This window comes from Channa argus, chromosome 14 (assembly GCF_033026475.1).
Source record: "Channa argus isolate prfri chromosome 14, Channa argus male v1.0, whole genome shotgun sequence".
Lineage (NCBI taxonomy): Eukaryota > Metazoa > Chordata > Actinopteri > Anabantiformes > Channidae > Channa > Channa argus.
In genome coordinates this window covers 4,088,741-4,103,292 of record NC_090210.1, presented here as the reverse complement: position 1 = coordinate 4,103,292, position 14,552 = coordinate 4,088,741, and the positions used below count along the sequence as shown (strand labels likewise).

The following is a 14,552-nucleotide window of genomic DNA, read 5'->3' as shown; positions in this document are numbered from 1 at the left end:
TACAACACAGTGGCTTGTATTTTTCTCTAAGGATGGGTGTCAATTAAATTCAAACAAATGTAAATGCTATTCAGAATCTGCTTATTTAATCTGATTTCTTGATGGAGGTGTTGCAGTTGTAGCTGTAAAATCTAAAGTAAAAACAGCATCTTGAAAATAATATTAAGTAAAATATAAATTAGAGAGTTACTGAACAACTGATGATTTGTATTCATGATAGTTACCTGAAAGCAAACTCTCTGTTCCACCTCTAACTATTGTTCCTTTACATGAGGCACAGTGGTGACAAAAATCCCTTTTGTTATGGTCAAGAACGTTGATGAAAGCATATTACAGTTAAGAAGATATGAGACCTGGAGAGAGCAGATGAAAAACTTTAAAGATGTTACTTCTAAAAAATGCTCATTAGTGATGGTCAGATCTGAAGCCCAGCCGGCCCTTTCCGGGAGCTGGTGAGATCGTTTTTCCATTGCCCTGTTTCAGAGTTGGGTGCATTCAAGAACTAGGACATTTGCTATTAAATTTAGCTCCAAAAGCCCCTCGGCTGCAGAGAGCAGCTTTGTACCATGAGCTGTGTAAGACTTGAAGTGCCAGGAGTGGGCGGTTCTTAGGAGTTAAGAACTTCTTCTTGAAGAAAGCACGTCAGAATATGATCTTTTCCACTTTTAGCTGTGTTGTGGCATGTTTGCTTTTGGTATCACAGAAGATAACTTAAGATTCCCCCCTCAAAAAAAAAGTTTTTGGCCCTTTTTTTTTCTTTTTTTTTTCTTTTTTGAGGATGTGCCGATGCACCAAGCTTAGTTCGCTAAAGCAACATATCCACAACACACCGAATCTTAACAAATTAAGCCTTTGAGATTAGCTGTGCTCTGACTGAATGTTCATTTCCCTTATAGATGAGCCGGTCAGCCCAAGTGTGGACAGGGAGGCCGCTCCTATTCCACCCTCTGCTGTCATATCTGTTGCACCATCCATAACTGCAGGCAGCTCCAGTCCAGGCTCACCGTGCCTGACCATTCGTCGTCAGCTGTCACATGATCAAGGTAAACCGCTTTGGTTTGGTTGGGTGATGGAAAGCTTTGTGTCAGTAGGAAAACTGTATAAATCACTGTAATAAAACCTTGTTTAGTTTTTTAAGCTGCATCCTTTAAAATGGTGGGTTTAGTGTATATAATATAAATGTGAATTTATATATTTAGGTACTCCCTTCTTCGTGTATGTATAATCAGTAAATTAAGGTGAATTACTTTAACCTAACACACGCAATATTCTGTTCACACAGATTGTCTTTTAGACCCAAAGCTACCAAAGACAACTTAATGTGACATTATTCACTCATTGCATGGGTTATAAATTACAAGTAACATAATTTCCTATTTCTTACACCTGTGCAGAGTCCCTGAGAAGTGCTTTGCTGGAGTCTGAAACAGCCAGTAAAACGGAGAGGTCCAAATCATATGATGAGGGCCTAGATAACTACCAGGAGGAGAGTAGAGGGTGAGTGCATCCCATGATTAGATCCTTCCACTATTCCCCCCACCTTATTTTGATTGTGTTGTTGACCTCGGGTGTCTTTCCTCTGAATTTATTTGCTTGTTTTTTTTAGAAGAGCTCCCAGTAAACATATGCCCAGTCTGAGGGGGCTGCGAAAGGTGAGGAACTATGTTATTATTCTCAGCATGCCAGATTCCCTTATGCTTTGATACAACTCTCATCACTTTTATATAGAGAAGTTTGTAAAATAAAAAAATGTAGAACCACCAACACCACCAGAAGACAAATGGGCCTTTGTTGTGAGCATAACTGAGGATGAAAGTATTATCTGACATGACAGTAAAGACTTGTGCATTTAATTAGAAATGAGAGATGGTATGTATTGTGTTTCTTGATATGCTTTATTTTTTGTTCTTTTTATGCAAACAATTTTTGATGCTGTTTAAACCTATTCTATTCTCTTCTTTAACATCCAAATGTTTTTTCACTTAGAGAAATTTGTTCTCACTCCCCCCATGCACTCTACTGTCAGCTAATAATGTCAGAAATAAATATCACGTATTCACACTTGCAGGCTCTGGACGGACAAAAATCATCCGGGGATTCTGGATCTCGAAGGGATTCTTCTTCAGATACCTTTGCTGATTCTTCCAAAGAAGGCCTGCTTAACTTCAGGCAACTAAGTACAGATAAAAATAAGGTATGCCTGTACATTTATGCCTTCATTAAATTACCACACATTATACAATTACATTTTAATGTTTAAGTATTTATCTTGTGTTGTTCCTTTTGTTTCTTGTAGCGTGTTGGTGGGGGAATGAGATCGTGGAAGCAAATGTATGGCGTTTTACAAGGTTGTACGCTGACACTTTACAAAGACAGGAAGGATGCAATGTGTCATGCTTCGATGCAGTCCGACGAGGAGCTACTGCAAATCAGCATCAGGGCCTGTCTGATTGACATCTCTTATAGCGATACAAGACGCAAGAATGTACTGCGACTAACCACCTCAGATTGCGAGTATTTGTTCCAGGCAGAGGGGAGAGATGATATGCTGTCCTGGATCAAAGTCATTCAGGAAAACAGTAACCCAGATGAAGAGGTGTGTTGTCTTAAGGCTCTCTGTGTGTGTGTGTGTGTGTGTGTGTGTGTGTGTGTGTGTGTGTGTGTGTGTGTGTGTGTGTGTGTGTGTGTGTGTGTGTGTGTGTGTGTGTGTGTGTGTGTGTGTGTGTGTGTGTGTGTGTGTGTGTGTGTGTGTGTGTGTGTGTGTGTGTGTGTGTGTGTGTGTGTGTGTGTGTGTGTGTGTGTGTGTGTGTGTGTGTGTATGAGAGAGAGAGAGACTGTATGGCTAAGTAGAGATTACTACCACACAATGAGTCGTACTTTATCAGTACGTCACTCTTTGCACTGCCCTCATCAGCCCAGCCCACCCAGTAAAATGTCACCAGGGGACCACCAAGGGAAAACCAAGCAGGTTTAGACTATAGTTTTGAAATAAAGTAGGCTACAGCCCCACCCACCAGCTTAACAACAAAGAAAACCAATGTCTGTCTTTGAACAAAAAAAGCGGAGCTGTGATAAAGATGGAAAGGATCACAGTCTTTTTTTTTTTTTTTTTTAATGCCTAACAAAAGATAAAATAAGGTCATTGGAAACTTTTTCTACCCTGGTAGGAAAAACAATAGGTGGCACTTTTTGGGTATGAGGGGAAAATTCCATTTCAGATGGAGAGACAATAATAAAGCTGCCTTCCAGCAAGACCTAGTTAACTGATATCTTTTGGCAATAATTCATTCTGGTGTCTCAGATGGAGGACTGACAGTACATGATTAGGTGGAAATGTTTGGGAAAAGAAGGGGAAATTTAGTGCACAGACTTGTAGGGAAATTGTCCAGTAAATCACACTATCGCCATGATAGACTATTTTGACAATGGACCAGTACATCAAAATCCAATTTGGTTGGATTCAATGACTATATTTTAAAGAAATCCTAATAGCAGAGGATTTCTCTGTCTCAGTGTTTTACATAACACAGAATTATCCGCATTTCTGTGATTTTTCTGATTGCATGGATGTCTTTTAACATCCAGCCTTGCTATGAGATCTCCTTCCATGAGGATATAAAGGGAAGACTTGTGTTCTGTCAACATTTGTGCAAAGTTCGTATTCACTAATATTTTCTCTCGGCTTCAGAGAAAAGCTGGCTGCCTGTTCCAAAAGGGAAACTGGTCTTTATTTGTACAGTTACTGGCCTGTATGCAGTTCTGCTTTTCTCTTTGAGCTTACTCCCAGTCTGTTAATCAGCGAGTCTGTCAAACAAGCGAATACTTCCTGATTGCCACAGAGTATATGTTTTTAGATTTGTAGTTATTACTGAGAACTGACATTGTTTATCACTGATTTCAAACAATATCTTCAGACAATGGTTTTGTTAGTGTTTACAAGCAGCTTCAGATAATGAACGATTATTTAGTCATATTGGAAATAACCCAGAGGGACACAAAGTACTTAACATGTTAAACTTTCTCAACTGTCTCTTTTTATTTATAGAATGCTGTAACAAGCCAGGACTTGATCAGTCGCAAGATCAAAGAATACAACATGATGAGGTTTGCAGGACTCTACATTGCCACCTGTGGCTTACTTACAGTACTCAAACAGATATATACCTATTTTAATTGCATGTCAGTTCAAGACTCAATGTATTTGTTTGTTTGCTCTTCAAAATTTGAATCTGGATTAGTGCACCCAGTAGCAGATCTGAGCCCTCCCCCAAAACCAGTCGTCAGTCTCTTAGCATCAAACAAGCTTTCCTGGGAGGTAAAGCAGATGGCAAGGTTCACAGCCCTCATTCTCCAAAAACAGGAGAGGAGCGGAGGGCCCTGAAAGGTAAGGACACTAGTTGCTTTGCTGAGTTATGTCATCTAGATTAGTTACAGGGCATGTCGGAGCTCTGATGGCTAATGTGTGATGTGTGTGTACCTTGTCAGATGAGTCCAGTCCACCAAGGGACAGAGCTGCTTGGAAAATAACAATTCCAGGGATCATGAGGAAGCCCTTTGAAAAAAAGACTCAAGCTGGGGTCACATTTGGCGTGCGGCTTGATGACTGTCCACCGGCACAGTCTAATCGGGTGGGTTTGACCGTCTGTGTATTTAAGTAAAATGGTACCTTGTTTGGCGTTTTGGAAAAGGGGGTGGCGTGTCGCTTCCTAGCAAGTAGCATATGAATTTTAATGATGTGTCATATCTAATGTCCTCCTATGTGTTCTACAGTTTGTTCCTCTGATTGTGGAGGTTTGCTGTAAGGTAGTGGAGGAGCGCGGTCTGGAGTACACAGGAATCTACAGAGTCCCTGGGAACAATGCTGCCATCTCCAGCATGCAGGAGGAGCTCAACAGCAAAGGGATGACTGACATTGACATCCAGGAAGACGTGAGTGACTGACAGTTGGATTGCACAGTACAGTGTGCCACCTTCCTGACAGCTACTCTAATTAGTACTGTAAAGGCTGCTTAAACACAATTCTGTTTGGGTTTCTTTCCAGAAATGGCGGGACCTTAATGTCATCAGTAGCCTACTAAAATCATTTTTCCGAAAACTTCCAGAACCTCTGTTTACAAATGGTAAGAGAGTAATGTTTCTGAAAGTTTTCTTGAAAAGGGGGAATATACTTAAAGGAGAAAATCACAACTGTTCCTTTTTGATCGGTGTAATTAGATTCTGAGCAGTTGTGATTAAACGCTCAACATTTTTGTTAACAGAAAAGTATGCTGATTTTATTGAAGCAAGCAGAACAGAAGACTCAGTGGAACGATTGAAGGAGTTAAAAGGGCTGGTGAGTAAAATCCTAATACAAGAAGCATTTATTTGATTATCATCTCATTTGCATACACCGTTTAACTGTTATGGTTCATTTTTGCAGATTCACAAATTACCTGATCATCACTATGAAACTCTGAAATTCCTCTGTGCTCATCTGAAGAAGGTTTCTGATAACTGTGAAAAGAACAAGGTATTGACAGTTAACACTACTTGTAACCAACCTGGCCCGTTTAAATCCTGTGAATCTTTGAGAATTCTTCTTTTAAATCTATTTTCCCTTTATCAAAACTGTTTAGATGGAGCCTCGTAATCTGGCAATAGTGTTTGGCCCTACGCTGGTCAGGACCTCTGAGGACAACATGACCAACATGGTCAATCACATGCCAGACCAGTGCAAGATAGTTGAGAACCTTATCCAGCAATATGACTGGTTCTTCACTGATGACTGTGACGAGGACCCTGTTGTATGTTAATTTTATTGTATTTTCTTATCAGAGGCAGTTTGGTTCATAAATGTGAATATCTATAGCCGCACTATTGAAATTAGGCACATATATAATCACCAATACAGCAAAGTCCACTGCATCTTTCAGTTCATTATTTTTATTACCCACCAACAACTGTAATGTTGTTTCACTGCTCCCATCTACATCTCAGTTACATCAAACAAAAGACAATTAACTGATAAAGCCACTGCGTGCTGTATATGCAGAAACAAATGACCTACATATGCAGACAATTAATGCAGCTTTAAATCAAATGCAGCTCCCACTTATGTGTGGTTATTCTTCTTTCCATTTATGTGTTGTTTTTTCATTTATCTTCCTTCTGCCCTGTCTGTTGTTCCCTCCTTATGCGGTTCTAGACCACAGCAGAGCAGGAAAGCACGGTGCAGTCTCAGCCTGTGCCCAACATCGACCACCTGCTCTTCAACATTGGACGAACGGCATCTTCACCGGGCGAAGTTTCAGGTAACTCACCATCATTTTCTCTTTGGACTCAGCACTTCAGTATCACCAAAAATCGCCACCATAGCAGCAATTTTAGAATGTGTTACTAATACTGCAGTAGTATTAGTAGTAGTAGACATTTTTAAAAAGCTGTCTTCTATAGATATTGTAGGACCAAATGCTGTCTTAGTTGTTATGCTCAGATCAGCAGTCTACCAAATTTGTGTATATGTTAAAGCAAGTTTTTTTCAGTAATTTTTTAATGAACACGTTTTGTGTTTTTATGGAAAATTGTTGAAAAATGCTTTGCAGTATGTCAAGCCTTTGTTATTCATTTATTTATTTAAGTCTGTATAGTTTCAATGTTCACATTTTTTTGCCCAAAGAGATAAAATTGTGTTTAAGTTTTACTTTAGTTACATTTCTTTGCTTTGTTCTTTATTTTTTCCTGCGCAAGTCATTTTTTTTCTCCCTGTGCTTTACCTGTGTTGAGGCGACGACTCCTTTTCTTTCAGTTCTTTTCTTCCCCTCCTCCTCGTCTCTCACATAATCCCGGCATGTTCTTTCCCAAAGAAAACCTCAGAAACAAAAAGAAACCATGGAAGTTTTAACCCTTCTGACCTATGCCCTTCTGTGTGTAGTGTGTTGTTTTTCTCCCTTATCCCTGTCTAGCACTCACACATTACCCAATCTTGACACAGGCCAAGTGGGCGGCGTCTATCACTCGATGATGTCACTGATGGACTCTGTTTTGTCAGTGATGGACAGCTGGGACTGTAGGAAGAAGGACGAGTGTTGTGCCCAGTGTAGCTGCCTAGTCTGCAGAAACCCGCAGCTCTTTTAAATTTGGGTGAAAGGAGGAAAAAAGATAAAGAAAGAAAGAGAAGTCGATGTTTGTCATTCTTCCTGTGGTGTGCACGTCTCATATTTAAACCAATACCCTAATTGAGGGGATACAGAGCGATGCTGCTGTACTTTCTCTGAAAAGCCCTTCTGCTGTCTCTTGTTGTCTCTTAAGCTGATCGCAAGGACAAGTAGCATGGTACGGTCAACCTCAGGTTCTCTCCCGGTCATGTGGCATAATCTGTTATGATGTCTGAGGGTGGGCTCGCAGTTTTGGGACTGAGCTGGATACTTCCCAGCACACACTTGTAAACACACAGACAAACACGCATCCAAGCATGTTCTTGGACCAATAAGTATGTAGTGACTGATGCACAGGTACACATGCAGTCAAATATCCCTTGAGGCAACTCCAAACACATAAAGTGGTAGTGTTTGCTGCTGCAGAACGTTTAGTTTCTAGTGCCTCTTTCTGTGCCTTTCTGTTTGATTTGATGTTTCTGATGTCCTTGTTTCAGAGTATTTCTCTTCATTCAATATTAATTACATTAATTGAGATTGTCAACTACAGGCCAACAATGGCACATACATCCTCATGTCCCACTGTTACATAATATACATAAGGCTTTACACAGAAACACATTTGACATAGGATTTGATTGTTAATAGCCCATTTCCACTCTAGGAACACTTTCGGTAGGAAAGCATTTCAGGAACCCAGCAAATCGTACCTGTGATGCAGCCAGTGATTAAATTAATTTTCTTTGCTTTGTAATGGCCATACAGCAAGCAGGGTGAGCTTTCCAGTGCATCTCTGCTGCTCTTAGAACCCACCATTAACTTTGTTCAGTAGGTGGGTGCACTTAGTAACAGTAATTAGACAAGAATTAGTATTTTTTGTCATGTTGAACCGAAAAAAAAAAACACAAATTTAATTACGACAAATTTAAAAACACATGAGATAAAAGCTGAGCCAAAGGAGGATGAGGAGGACACAACAGTAGACATAAGCTACGTTGTAAGTTGAATGACCTTTGCAGGTCTTCTTTGCATTTGTTCATCCCGCATAAAAATACAAGATGAACACAGTTGTTTCCCTCATGTGCAAATTGCATTTCAAACACTGCTGTCATATTTTAATCTGTAACCTGTTTAATTCACAGCTTTTACGATGCTGTGCAAACCTAAACAGCTCCAGTGTTCCTAGAGCTATTTGGTAGAAATGGGCTATTATTCTGCTTATCTTTATTAGCTGCAGTTTTGGTTTGTGTGGGTTTTTTTCTTTTTTCAATAGCGAGAAAAAGGAAACTTGTGAATTCTTTTTTTTTTTTTTCGTTTAATGTTGTTGAAACTGACAGGCTACATGTTAAAGGGTACCACATGGGTTTAACTAGGTTGGAGGAAGCGCAGTCTGTTATACTAAGGCTTCCCTGAGCCAGCTGTATCCACTGCGACACACTTTCACTGATCTGTTCAGCTCAGGCCCCTTTTAGTCAGAGCAAACTTACCACTCCCTCTCCTCTGTGATGTCTTTGAGTTGGGAAAGAATGCCGTCAGCTGGTTGGTGGCTATTTGTGATTGACGTGTTTGTCCGTGATGTACCGTCGTTCCATCAATACATAAGCATGAGCTGCTTTTTGTGTCTTGGTTTACTGCCGGGTTTTAACTTCCTTTCCTCTCATCCTTAATCTCAGGCCTTTTCTACTGCTTACTGCACTTTTTCATATACAGCCTACTGTGGTTACTCAACTTTGTCTCTGTCTGAGCTGAAAAAGTGTCATCTGCTTTCATCAAGCTGCTCCCATCGTACTCATCCTGTCTTGTCAGTTTCACTCTTTTCACTGCCCTCTATCTATCTGACTGTTTCAGCAAGTTGCAGAGATGGCAAGCTTTTACTAATGATTATTCTCTTTAATACAGATTCAGCATGTAGTGATTCCTCCAAATCAAAGGTAATATCCTTCTGTTTTTCATTTGACTGTTCATAAATTCATCATTTCTTTTGTCTTTGATGTTTTTATGTCTCGCTTTGACAATTTGTTTTGATGCAGTTTTGTTTCTGTTTCCACAGGGCTTGTGGGGATCAGGGAAGGATCAGTGTAGCAAAGAAATGCTGCGCTCCTCCTTCTTTGCCAGCCGCAAACGTAAGAAGCCCAAGGACAAAGCTCTCCCCAGCAGTTCAGACGATGACCTGGACTCTGTGTTCCCCAACAAGGAGCTTCCAGAAGAGAACCAGCAGCGCCCTCTGTGGTCCCCTGGAAGCCAGACTGAGGAGGAAACTGATGAAACCAGTGAGAAAGAGAAGCACCGCAGCGGCTCGAAGGAACAGCTCGACAAAACCGACACAAAAGAGTCTCTGAAGTCCCAGCCCTCTCCCTCCCTGTCTGCCGAACTCCTTTCCTCCAACCTTCAAACTGGCTCCTCCTATGTCTCGCCCTCCCATTCCCCAAACCTCAGATACCACACAACGATGGCTCATCAGTCCTCTCTGTCAGACCCACCTTCAAATTACGATGACACAGTGTCTGACCTTGGTACAATGAACAGCACCAGCTCTCATGCTTCAGTGCCCAGAGTGATGCGTGGCAGAACTGTTGGTCTGGGTCCAGAAGCAGGTCCTAGTGGGCTGGGAGCTGAGGTTTGCTCCATTACATCTGACTACTCCACAACTTCCTCCATGACTTTTCTGACTGGAGCTGAGCTCAGCACCCTCAGCCCTGAAGTACAGTCTGTGGCTGAAAGTAGGGGTGGAGATGAAGCAGATGACGAGAGAAGCGAGCTCATCAGTGAGGGGAGGCCGATGGAGACAGACAGTGAGAGCGACCTGTCTGTGTATGCTGTTTGTAAATCCGATCAGAGAGAACTGCAGCAAGTCGCCCAACCTCTCCCCTCCCACAGACTCATCGAATGTGATACCCTCTCCAGAAAGAAATCTACCAAACAGAAAACAGACAGCGAGTCCTCACTGGACGGAGCTCGGCGCGATAAAGATTCTACCCGACTGTCGCGTGTTTTGGGCTCAGTTAAAGGCCCTTCCACGGGCAGCATCAGCTCCTCGTCTCGTAGTGAACTGGACAAGGCGGAGCCTGCATGGAAGCTGAAGATCACTGATCGACTGAAGGTGCGTTTACGCATGTCAGTGGATGACATGTTTGGTGTGGGCAGCCAGAGGAGCCGGTCCCCGGAGGGCCGCACTAAGAAGAAGAACATTAGACGCAGACACACCATGGGGGGCCAGAGGGATTTTGCAGAGCTGTCTGTTTTGGGAGACTGGCCACAGCAGGCGGGTATTGGTTCAGGCTCTCGTTCAGAGTTGTCAGCTGTGGACCGGCTGAAGCCTAAGTGCACCTCTCAGGACTTCTCCATCGTGGACTGGATTGCCCGCGAGCGCCACCGAACCAGCAATCCAGAGGTCAGTCTGGACTTACCTGACCTTCAGGGGGGCCTCTGCAGCGGAAACTCCCAAAACCTCGGAGCTTCATCTTCTCCTGAACATCATCCAGCAGAGGTGTGGAACGGGGACGTCCCCCAGAGTAAAAATCTGAGCCTTTCAGCCACTGCTCACCCACATAAACTCGCCAGTTCCCAGGTGGTCCATTCACGATTTTATCAGTACCTGTGAGAAGTATTGTGTGTGTGTGTGTGTGTGGGACTGTGTATGTTCATTGTCTGTGAGATGTGTACGTACTTGAGAGTCTGTCAGTAGAAAGTGTTGTGTAAACATTGTTAGTGAATGCGCATGCTGTACAAAAATGGTCATCTCTGTGTGCGTGCGTGCGTGTGTGCGCGTGTGAAAAGAGAATTGCTGCACACAGGGATTGTTGATCTTATGTATAAGGCATGGAACAAAATGATGTTTATACCTTAATATTTTTTTAATGACAAATAACTTTGGAATGGCTTAGCTGAAGGATTTGTACCTCCGAAAACAAATCCCTGTTATGCTGACGATTGAGGACCTGTAGCTCGTGAAACAATGAGCCTGTGAAAGTAAGTGCGAACACAGAGTTGAGATTGTTTAAAGGTTTAGCAAAGTGGCTTTAAGGATGAACTGACTTTAGAATGAATAGAGAGTAGTGAAAATGGCAGATTTTTAGTATTACAAAGGAACTATTTTTGTGTAAAGGAAGTTGCAATGTTTAAAGTCAGTGAGTCTCTCAGTAACCAAATGAAGAATGTACAGACATGCTTGCTGTCATACTGACTAAAAGCTTTAGATGCTTGTGTTTAATTCTAAAGTGTACATATCCCTATTTTTCTGTGTACTTGAATTGTGTTTTTTGGCACAGCCTGTCAAAGGGCCTTTTCAAAGGTACAAATACAACAAGGAAACACTGGACTTATGCAAATGGAATTAGTTCTTGTTTATTGCAGTTATGTGGTTTAAAGAGCAGTGAACATCTCTGCATATGTTAATGCTGTGTTTTAGTGTTTGTGGTTCACACGTGTCAGTGACTGGCAGTAGATTGCAAAAAGGAAGAAAGGGTTGGGGGAAAAAAAAATAAGTAATCAAATCAGAATCATGTTTATTCAAAATAGGAAGTGCCTAACAATGAAATGTTAAGGGTGCCATAGTGTCTTTGTTGAGATACACGAAGATTTTACTGTGAATGACATTTTTATTGTCGATACTCGGTCATTCTTCAGGTTATGTTGTAACAAAATGCAGAGCTTCCATTCCTTAGGCATTCCACTCTGGTCTTAACATGTTTTATACATTTTTTCCCCTTTTTCATTTAAATTTTTTTTTTTCCTTTTTTTTTTTTTTTTTTTTTGGTTTTAACAGAACTTGAATTTAAAATATTGTAAAATAAGTAACTTAAATGTACATATGAATGCCATGTTTTAGCTGCTTTTTTCCATTTCCATCAGATTGCAGAAGTACAGTATTGTGGGATGATGATGATGATGATGCTCATGTGGCCTGTGTGGGTGTTTTGTGGGCAGTTTGGTACTTCTCTGTGGAAAGAGGTCTGTGCAGGAGGAAACACTTCATTGAGCTGGACCATTTGTATTAATGCAGTGTTCCTCTGGTGTGCGCAGATTATTGAAACATTAGAAATAAATTTTGTCAATGGCAGAGTAAGGTGTGTTTACAGTTAAATATTAAAAGGTAGCTCCTGTTGCTTCCTAAAGTCACATTAAATTCACTTTGATTTAAAACGTGAAGAAAACACCTGAGCAGTGGTGAACGCCTTTAGATTTTTTGAATTGAATTTTTTGAATTGAATTTCCAGGCTGTGAAAATCGAGCCTCTGCACTGAAGTTTCCCAATCAATTGGAATTTAATTTCATTATTAGTACTATTCTTTCCAGTTGCTTGGACTTCTTTAAACTGGGTTATGTGCCTTGACTGGACAGGTTGGCAATGTCACCAACCTGCTAGTTAGTTAGAGCTGCAATATGCAGGTAACCTGTTTTACTTTGGATACTGGTTAAAACAGCTCGACCGCATTGGTTTTGTTGCCGTACAAGTCACACTTTGTTGTAGTTTAAAAGAAAGACCAACAAAAGTACATTTCAAAATGCTTTATATACAAGTTGCACACACAACATAAAGACTTAACAATATAAGATTTATACACTTTGTACATCAGCTGACTATAAACCACTAACAACACAAACAGAACATGGGGAGAGAGTTGAACCATTTAACACACAAAGAAATTCACAAAATAAAGTCAGCAGGTAGCTCACCCCTTTGGAAGGTAAGTACACTGTATTTGCAAACTAAAGATTCTTTACATTTTGTCAGTACAACACGACCTTTCAAACAGAAAGATGGCTACTTAGTCTCGAGTTCATTCCATGTTTTGAGATGAAATGTGCCAAACCATGTGTTTTTAAGCTTTGCTCAGTAACAACTGGCTGCTAGTCTTTTGAGCGACTACTGAACCACAATGTGGTTTTGAGTTATTAATGGAACAGACAGTTCAGACAAAGTTTGTCCATGTTTACTCATTTTCAGTGTCATGTGGGCTCCTAACGTGAAGATTTCACCCACAGTAAGGCACAGTGACGAAAAGAATGAGTTCAATTCAGAAATATGTAAAGTGAATATATTTCATACATACCAAGTTTGTATTGACACTTTTTTTTTTGGACAATAACACAAGTTTAACATTGTGCCCTTGTTTTGTAAAGCAACAAAGGACTGATGCAGCCAGACATCCACTCAGACACGGTACTATTGTAAGACACTGAACAGAGAAATTCTGAGAAACAAGTACCAGTAATTGTACTCATGAACACAATAATCAGTAAGTTGGATGGTAAAGGTTATTGGAAACTGGCAGCTTTTGAAAAGTAACATTTCAACGTAATGAACTGATCGTCACAGAGGGGACATTTTGTGCTGCAAAGCGCTTGATTAATGTGCCTTTGTTGGAGCAAGAGACATTTCTCAGTGAACATTATGTTGATCCTCTATTTGTCCACCAGAGGGAGGAAAAAGTCCAGTCAGTAGCAGGGACAAATACGACTGTTCCCTCTGAGATTTAGTCTCTGTCTTTCCCAATAGTTCTCAACAGCAGCCAGCAGGAGGTGAGACGGGGTATATGTTAAGGTCCCTTTCGCACATGCAAGTGCTGCACTTCAGAGTAGAGCTGAGACCAGAGTGGACAGCAGGCGGTGTTGGTTGATTGGGTTAGAAAGATATGTTGCATATTGTGCTGTAGCAGCTCACTCTGGGGCACAGCTTTAACTGTTGTCCTCGTCCTCTTCCTGCTTGTCGTCCGTCAGGATCTCTGGCACCCGGAAACACTCCTCAAAGAAGTTGACCAGAGATTGGCTTAGGTGCTGCTGTGTCCCCTCACTGTGTAGGAAGTGTCCCTCATCTGGGTAGATCTGAAAAAGAAATGCAAGACGATGGACTTTCTGGACTAACCAATACATCTTACAAGCCAGATTTCACCCTTTACTTCAGACCCCAAAGTGATGTCCTCAAATGTCTAACAAAGGTATAGAATTTACAATAAAGAAGCATATGTGCACATCCGAACAAATGAGCTTGGACTTAACTTTTCTTGTGCAAAGAAAGTTTGCACAGGAAAAAAAAACAACTATTCCTGCCATAGCATTAGTTGGCCACTGTTATTATTGTGTAATAGATATTACTGAGGCACTTTACTACTTATGAATGTCCTTTCATTGAACTAGTTATAGCACAGCTTAGAATTATATAGCACAGTTACAGGAAAAACCCCTAACTGTGATTTGCAGCCACCCTCACATGATCATTTATACATTTAGGAATTTTTGACCTCGCACTGGACAAACTCACCGTGTCCATTAGCAATTGATCTGAACTCTTCCTTTTTATCACACGCTATTTCACTAAATATTATACATATCCAACGCTTCAATTTGAAAACCTAAAATTAACGATTCCCCAATTTAAATATTTGAAGTTTCATAATAAATGGACAGTCTGTTTTAGTA

General features: G+C 41.0%; 2 protein-coding genes across 17 annotated transcripts in view; one reads left to right on the top strand and one right to left on the bottom strand.

The window, feature by feature from the left end:
• The window catches only part of arhgap21b (Rho GTPase activating protein 21b), a 35,267-nt gene extending 23,075 nt beyond the window's left edge, over positions 1 to 12,192 (top strand). For 6 of the 11 annotated variants that reach the window (XM_067475638.1, XM_067475639.1, XM_067475636.1 and 3 more), the window contains 16 exons: positions 897 to 1,043; positions 1,395 to 1,497; positions 1,607 to 1,652; positions 2,069 to 2,194; positions 2,297 to 2,596; positions 4,046 to 4,104; positions 4,239 to 4,384; positions 4,486 to 4,628; positions 4,771 to 4,929; positions 5,042 to 5,120; positions 5,259 to 5,332; positions 5,420 to 5,509; positions 5,616 to 5,783; positions 6,185 to 6,290; positions 9,033 to 9,064; positions 9,184 to 10,897. In XM_067475638.1, the coding sequence (XP_067331739.1) occupies positions 897 to 1,043; positions 1,395 to 1,497; positions 1,607 to 1,652; positions 2,069 to 2,194; positions 2,297 to 2,596; positions 4,046 to 4,104; positions 4,239 to 4,384; positions 4,486 to 4,628; positions 4,771 to 4,929; positions 5,042 to 5,120; positions 5,259 to 5,332; positions 5,420 to 5,509; positions 5,616 to 5,783; positions 6,185 to 6,290; positions 9,033 to 9,064; positions 9,184 to 10,734 (3,329 nt within the window). In that variant the 3' untranslated portion in view covers positions 10,735 to 10,897. Of the gene's footprint in view, positions 1 to 896; positions 1,044 to 1,394; positions 1,498 to 1,606; positions 1,653 to 2,068; positions 2,195 to 2,296; positions 2,597 to 4,045; positions 4,105 to 4,238; positions 4,385 to 4,485; positions 4,629 to 4,770; positions 4,930 to 5,041; positions 5,121 to 5,258; positions 5,333 to 5,419; positions 5,510 to 5,615; positions 5,784 to 6,184; positions 6,291 to 9,032; positions 9,065 to 9,183 lie in introns of all 11 variants that reach the window. The other 5 variants (XM_067475630.1, XM_067475631.1, XM_067475629.1 and 2 more) reach the window with 2 other exon arrangements.
• A 434-nt stretch (positions 12,193 to 12,626) lies between these two features.
• LOC137098911 (A-type potassium channel modulatory protein DPP6-like) overlaps positions 12,627 to 14,552 on the bottom strand; it is a 72,294-nt gene continuing 70,368 nt past the window's right edge. For all 6 annotated transcript variants that reach the window (XM_067475643.1, XM_067475646.1, XM_067475645.1 and 3 more), the window contains exon 26: positions 12,627 to 13,958. In XM_067475643.1, coding sequence (XP_067331744.1) covers positions 13,812 to 13,958 — 147 coding nt within the window. In that variant the 3' untranslated portion in view covers positions 12,627 to 13,811. The remainder of the gene's footprint in view (positions 13,959 to 14,552) is intronic.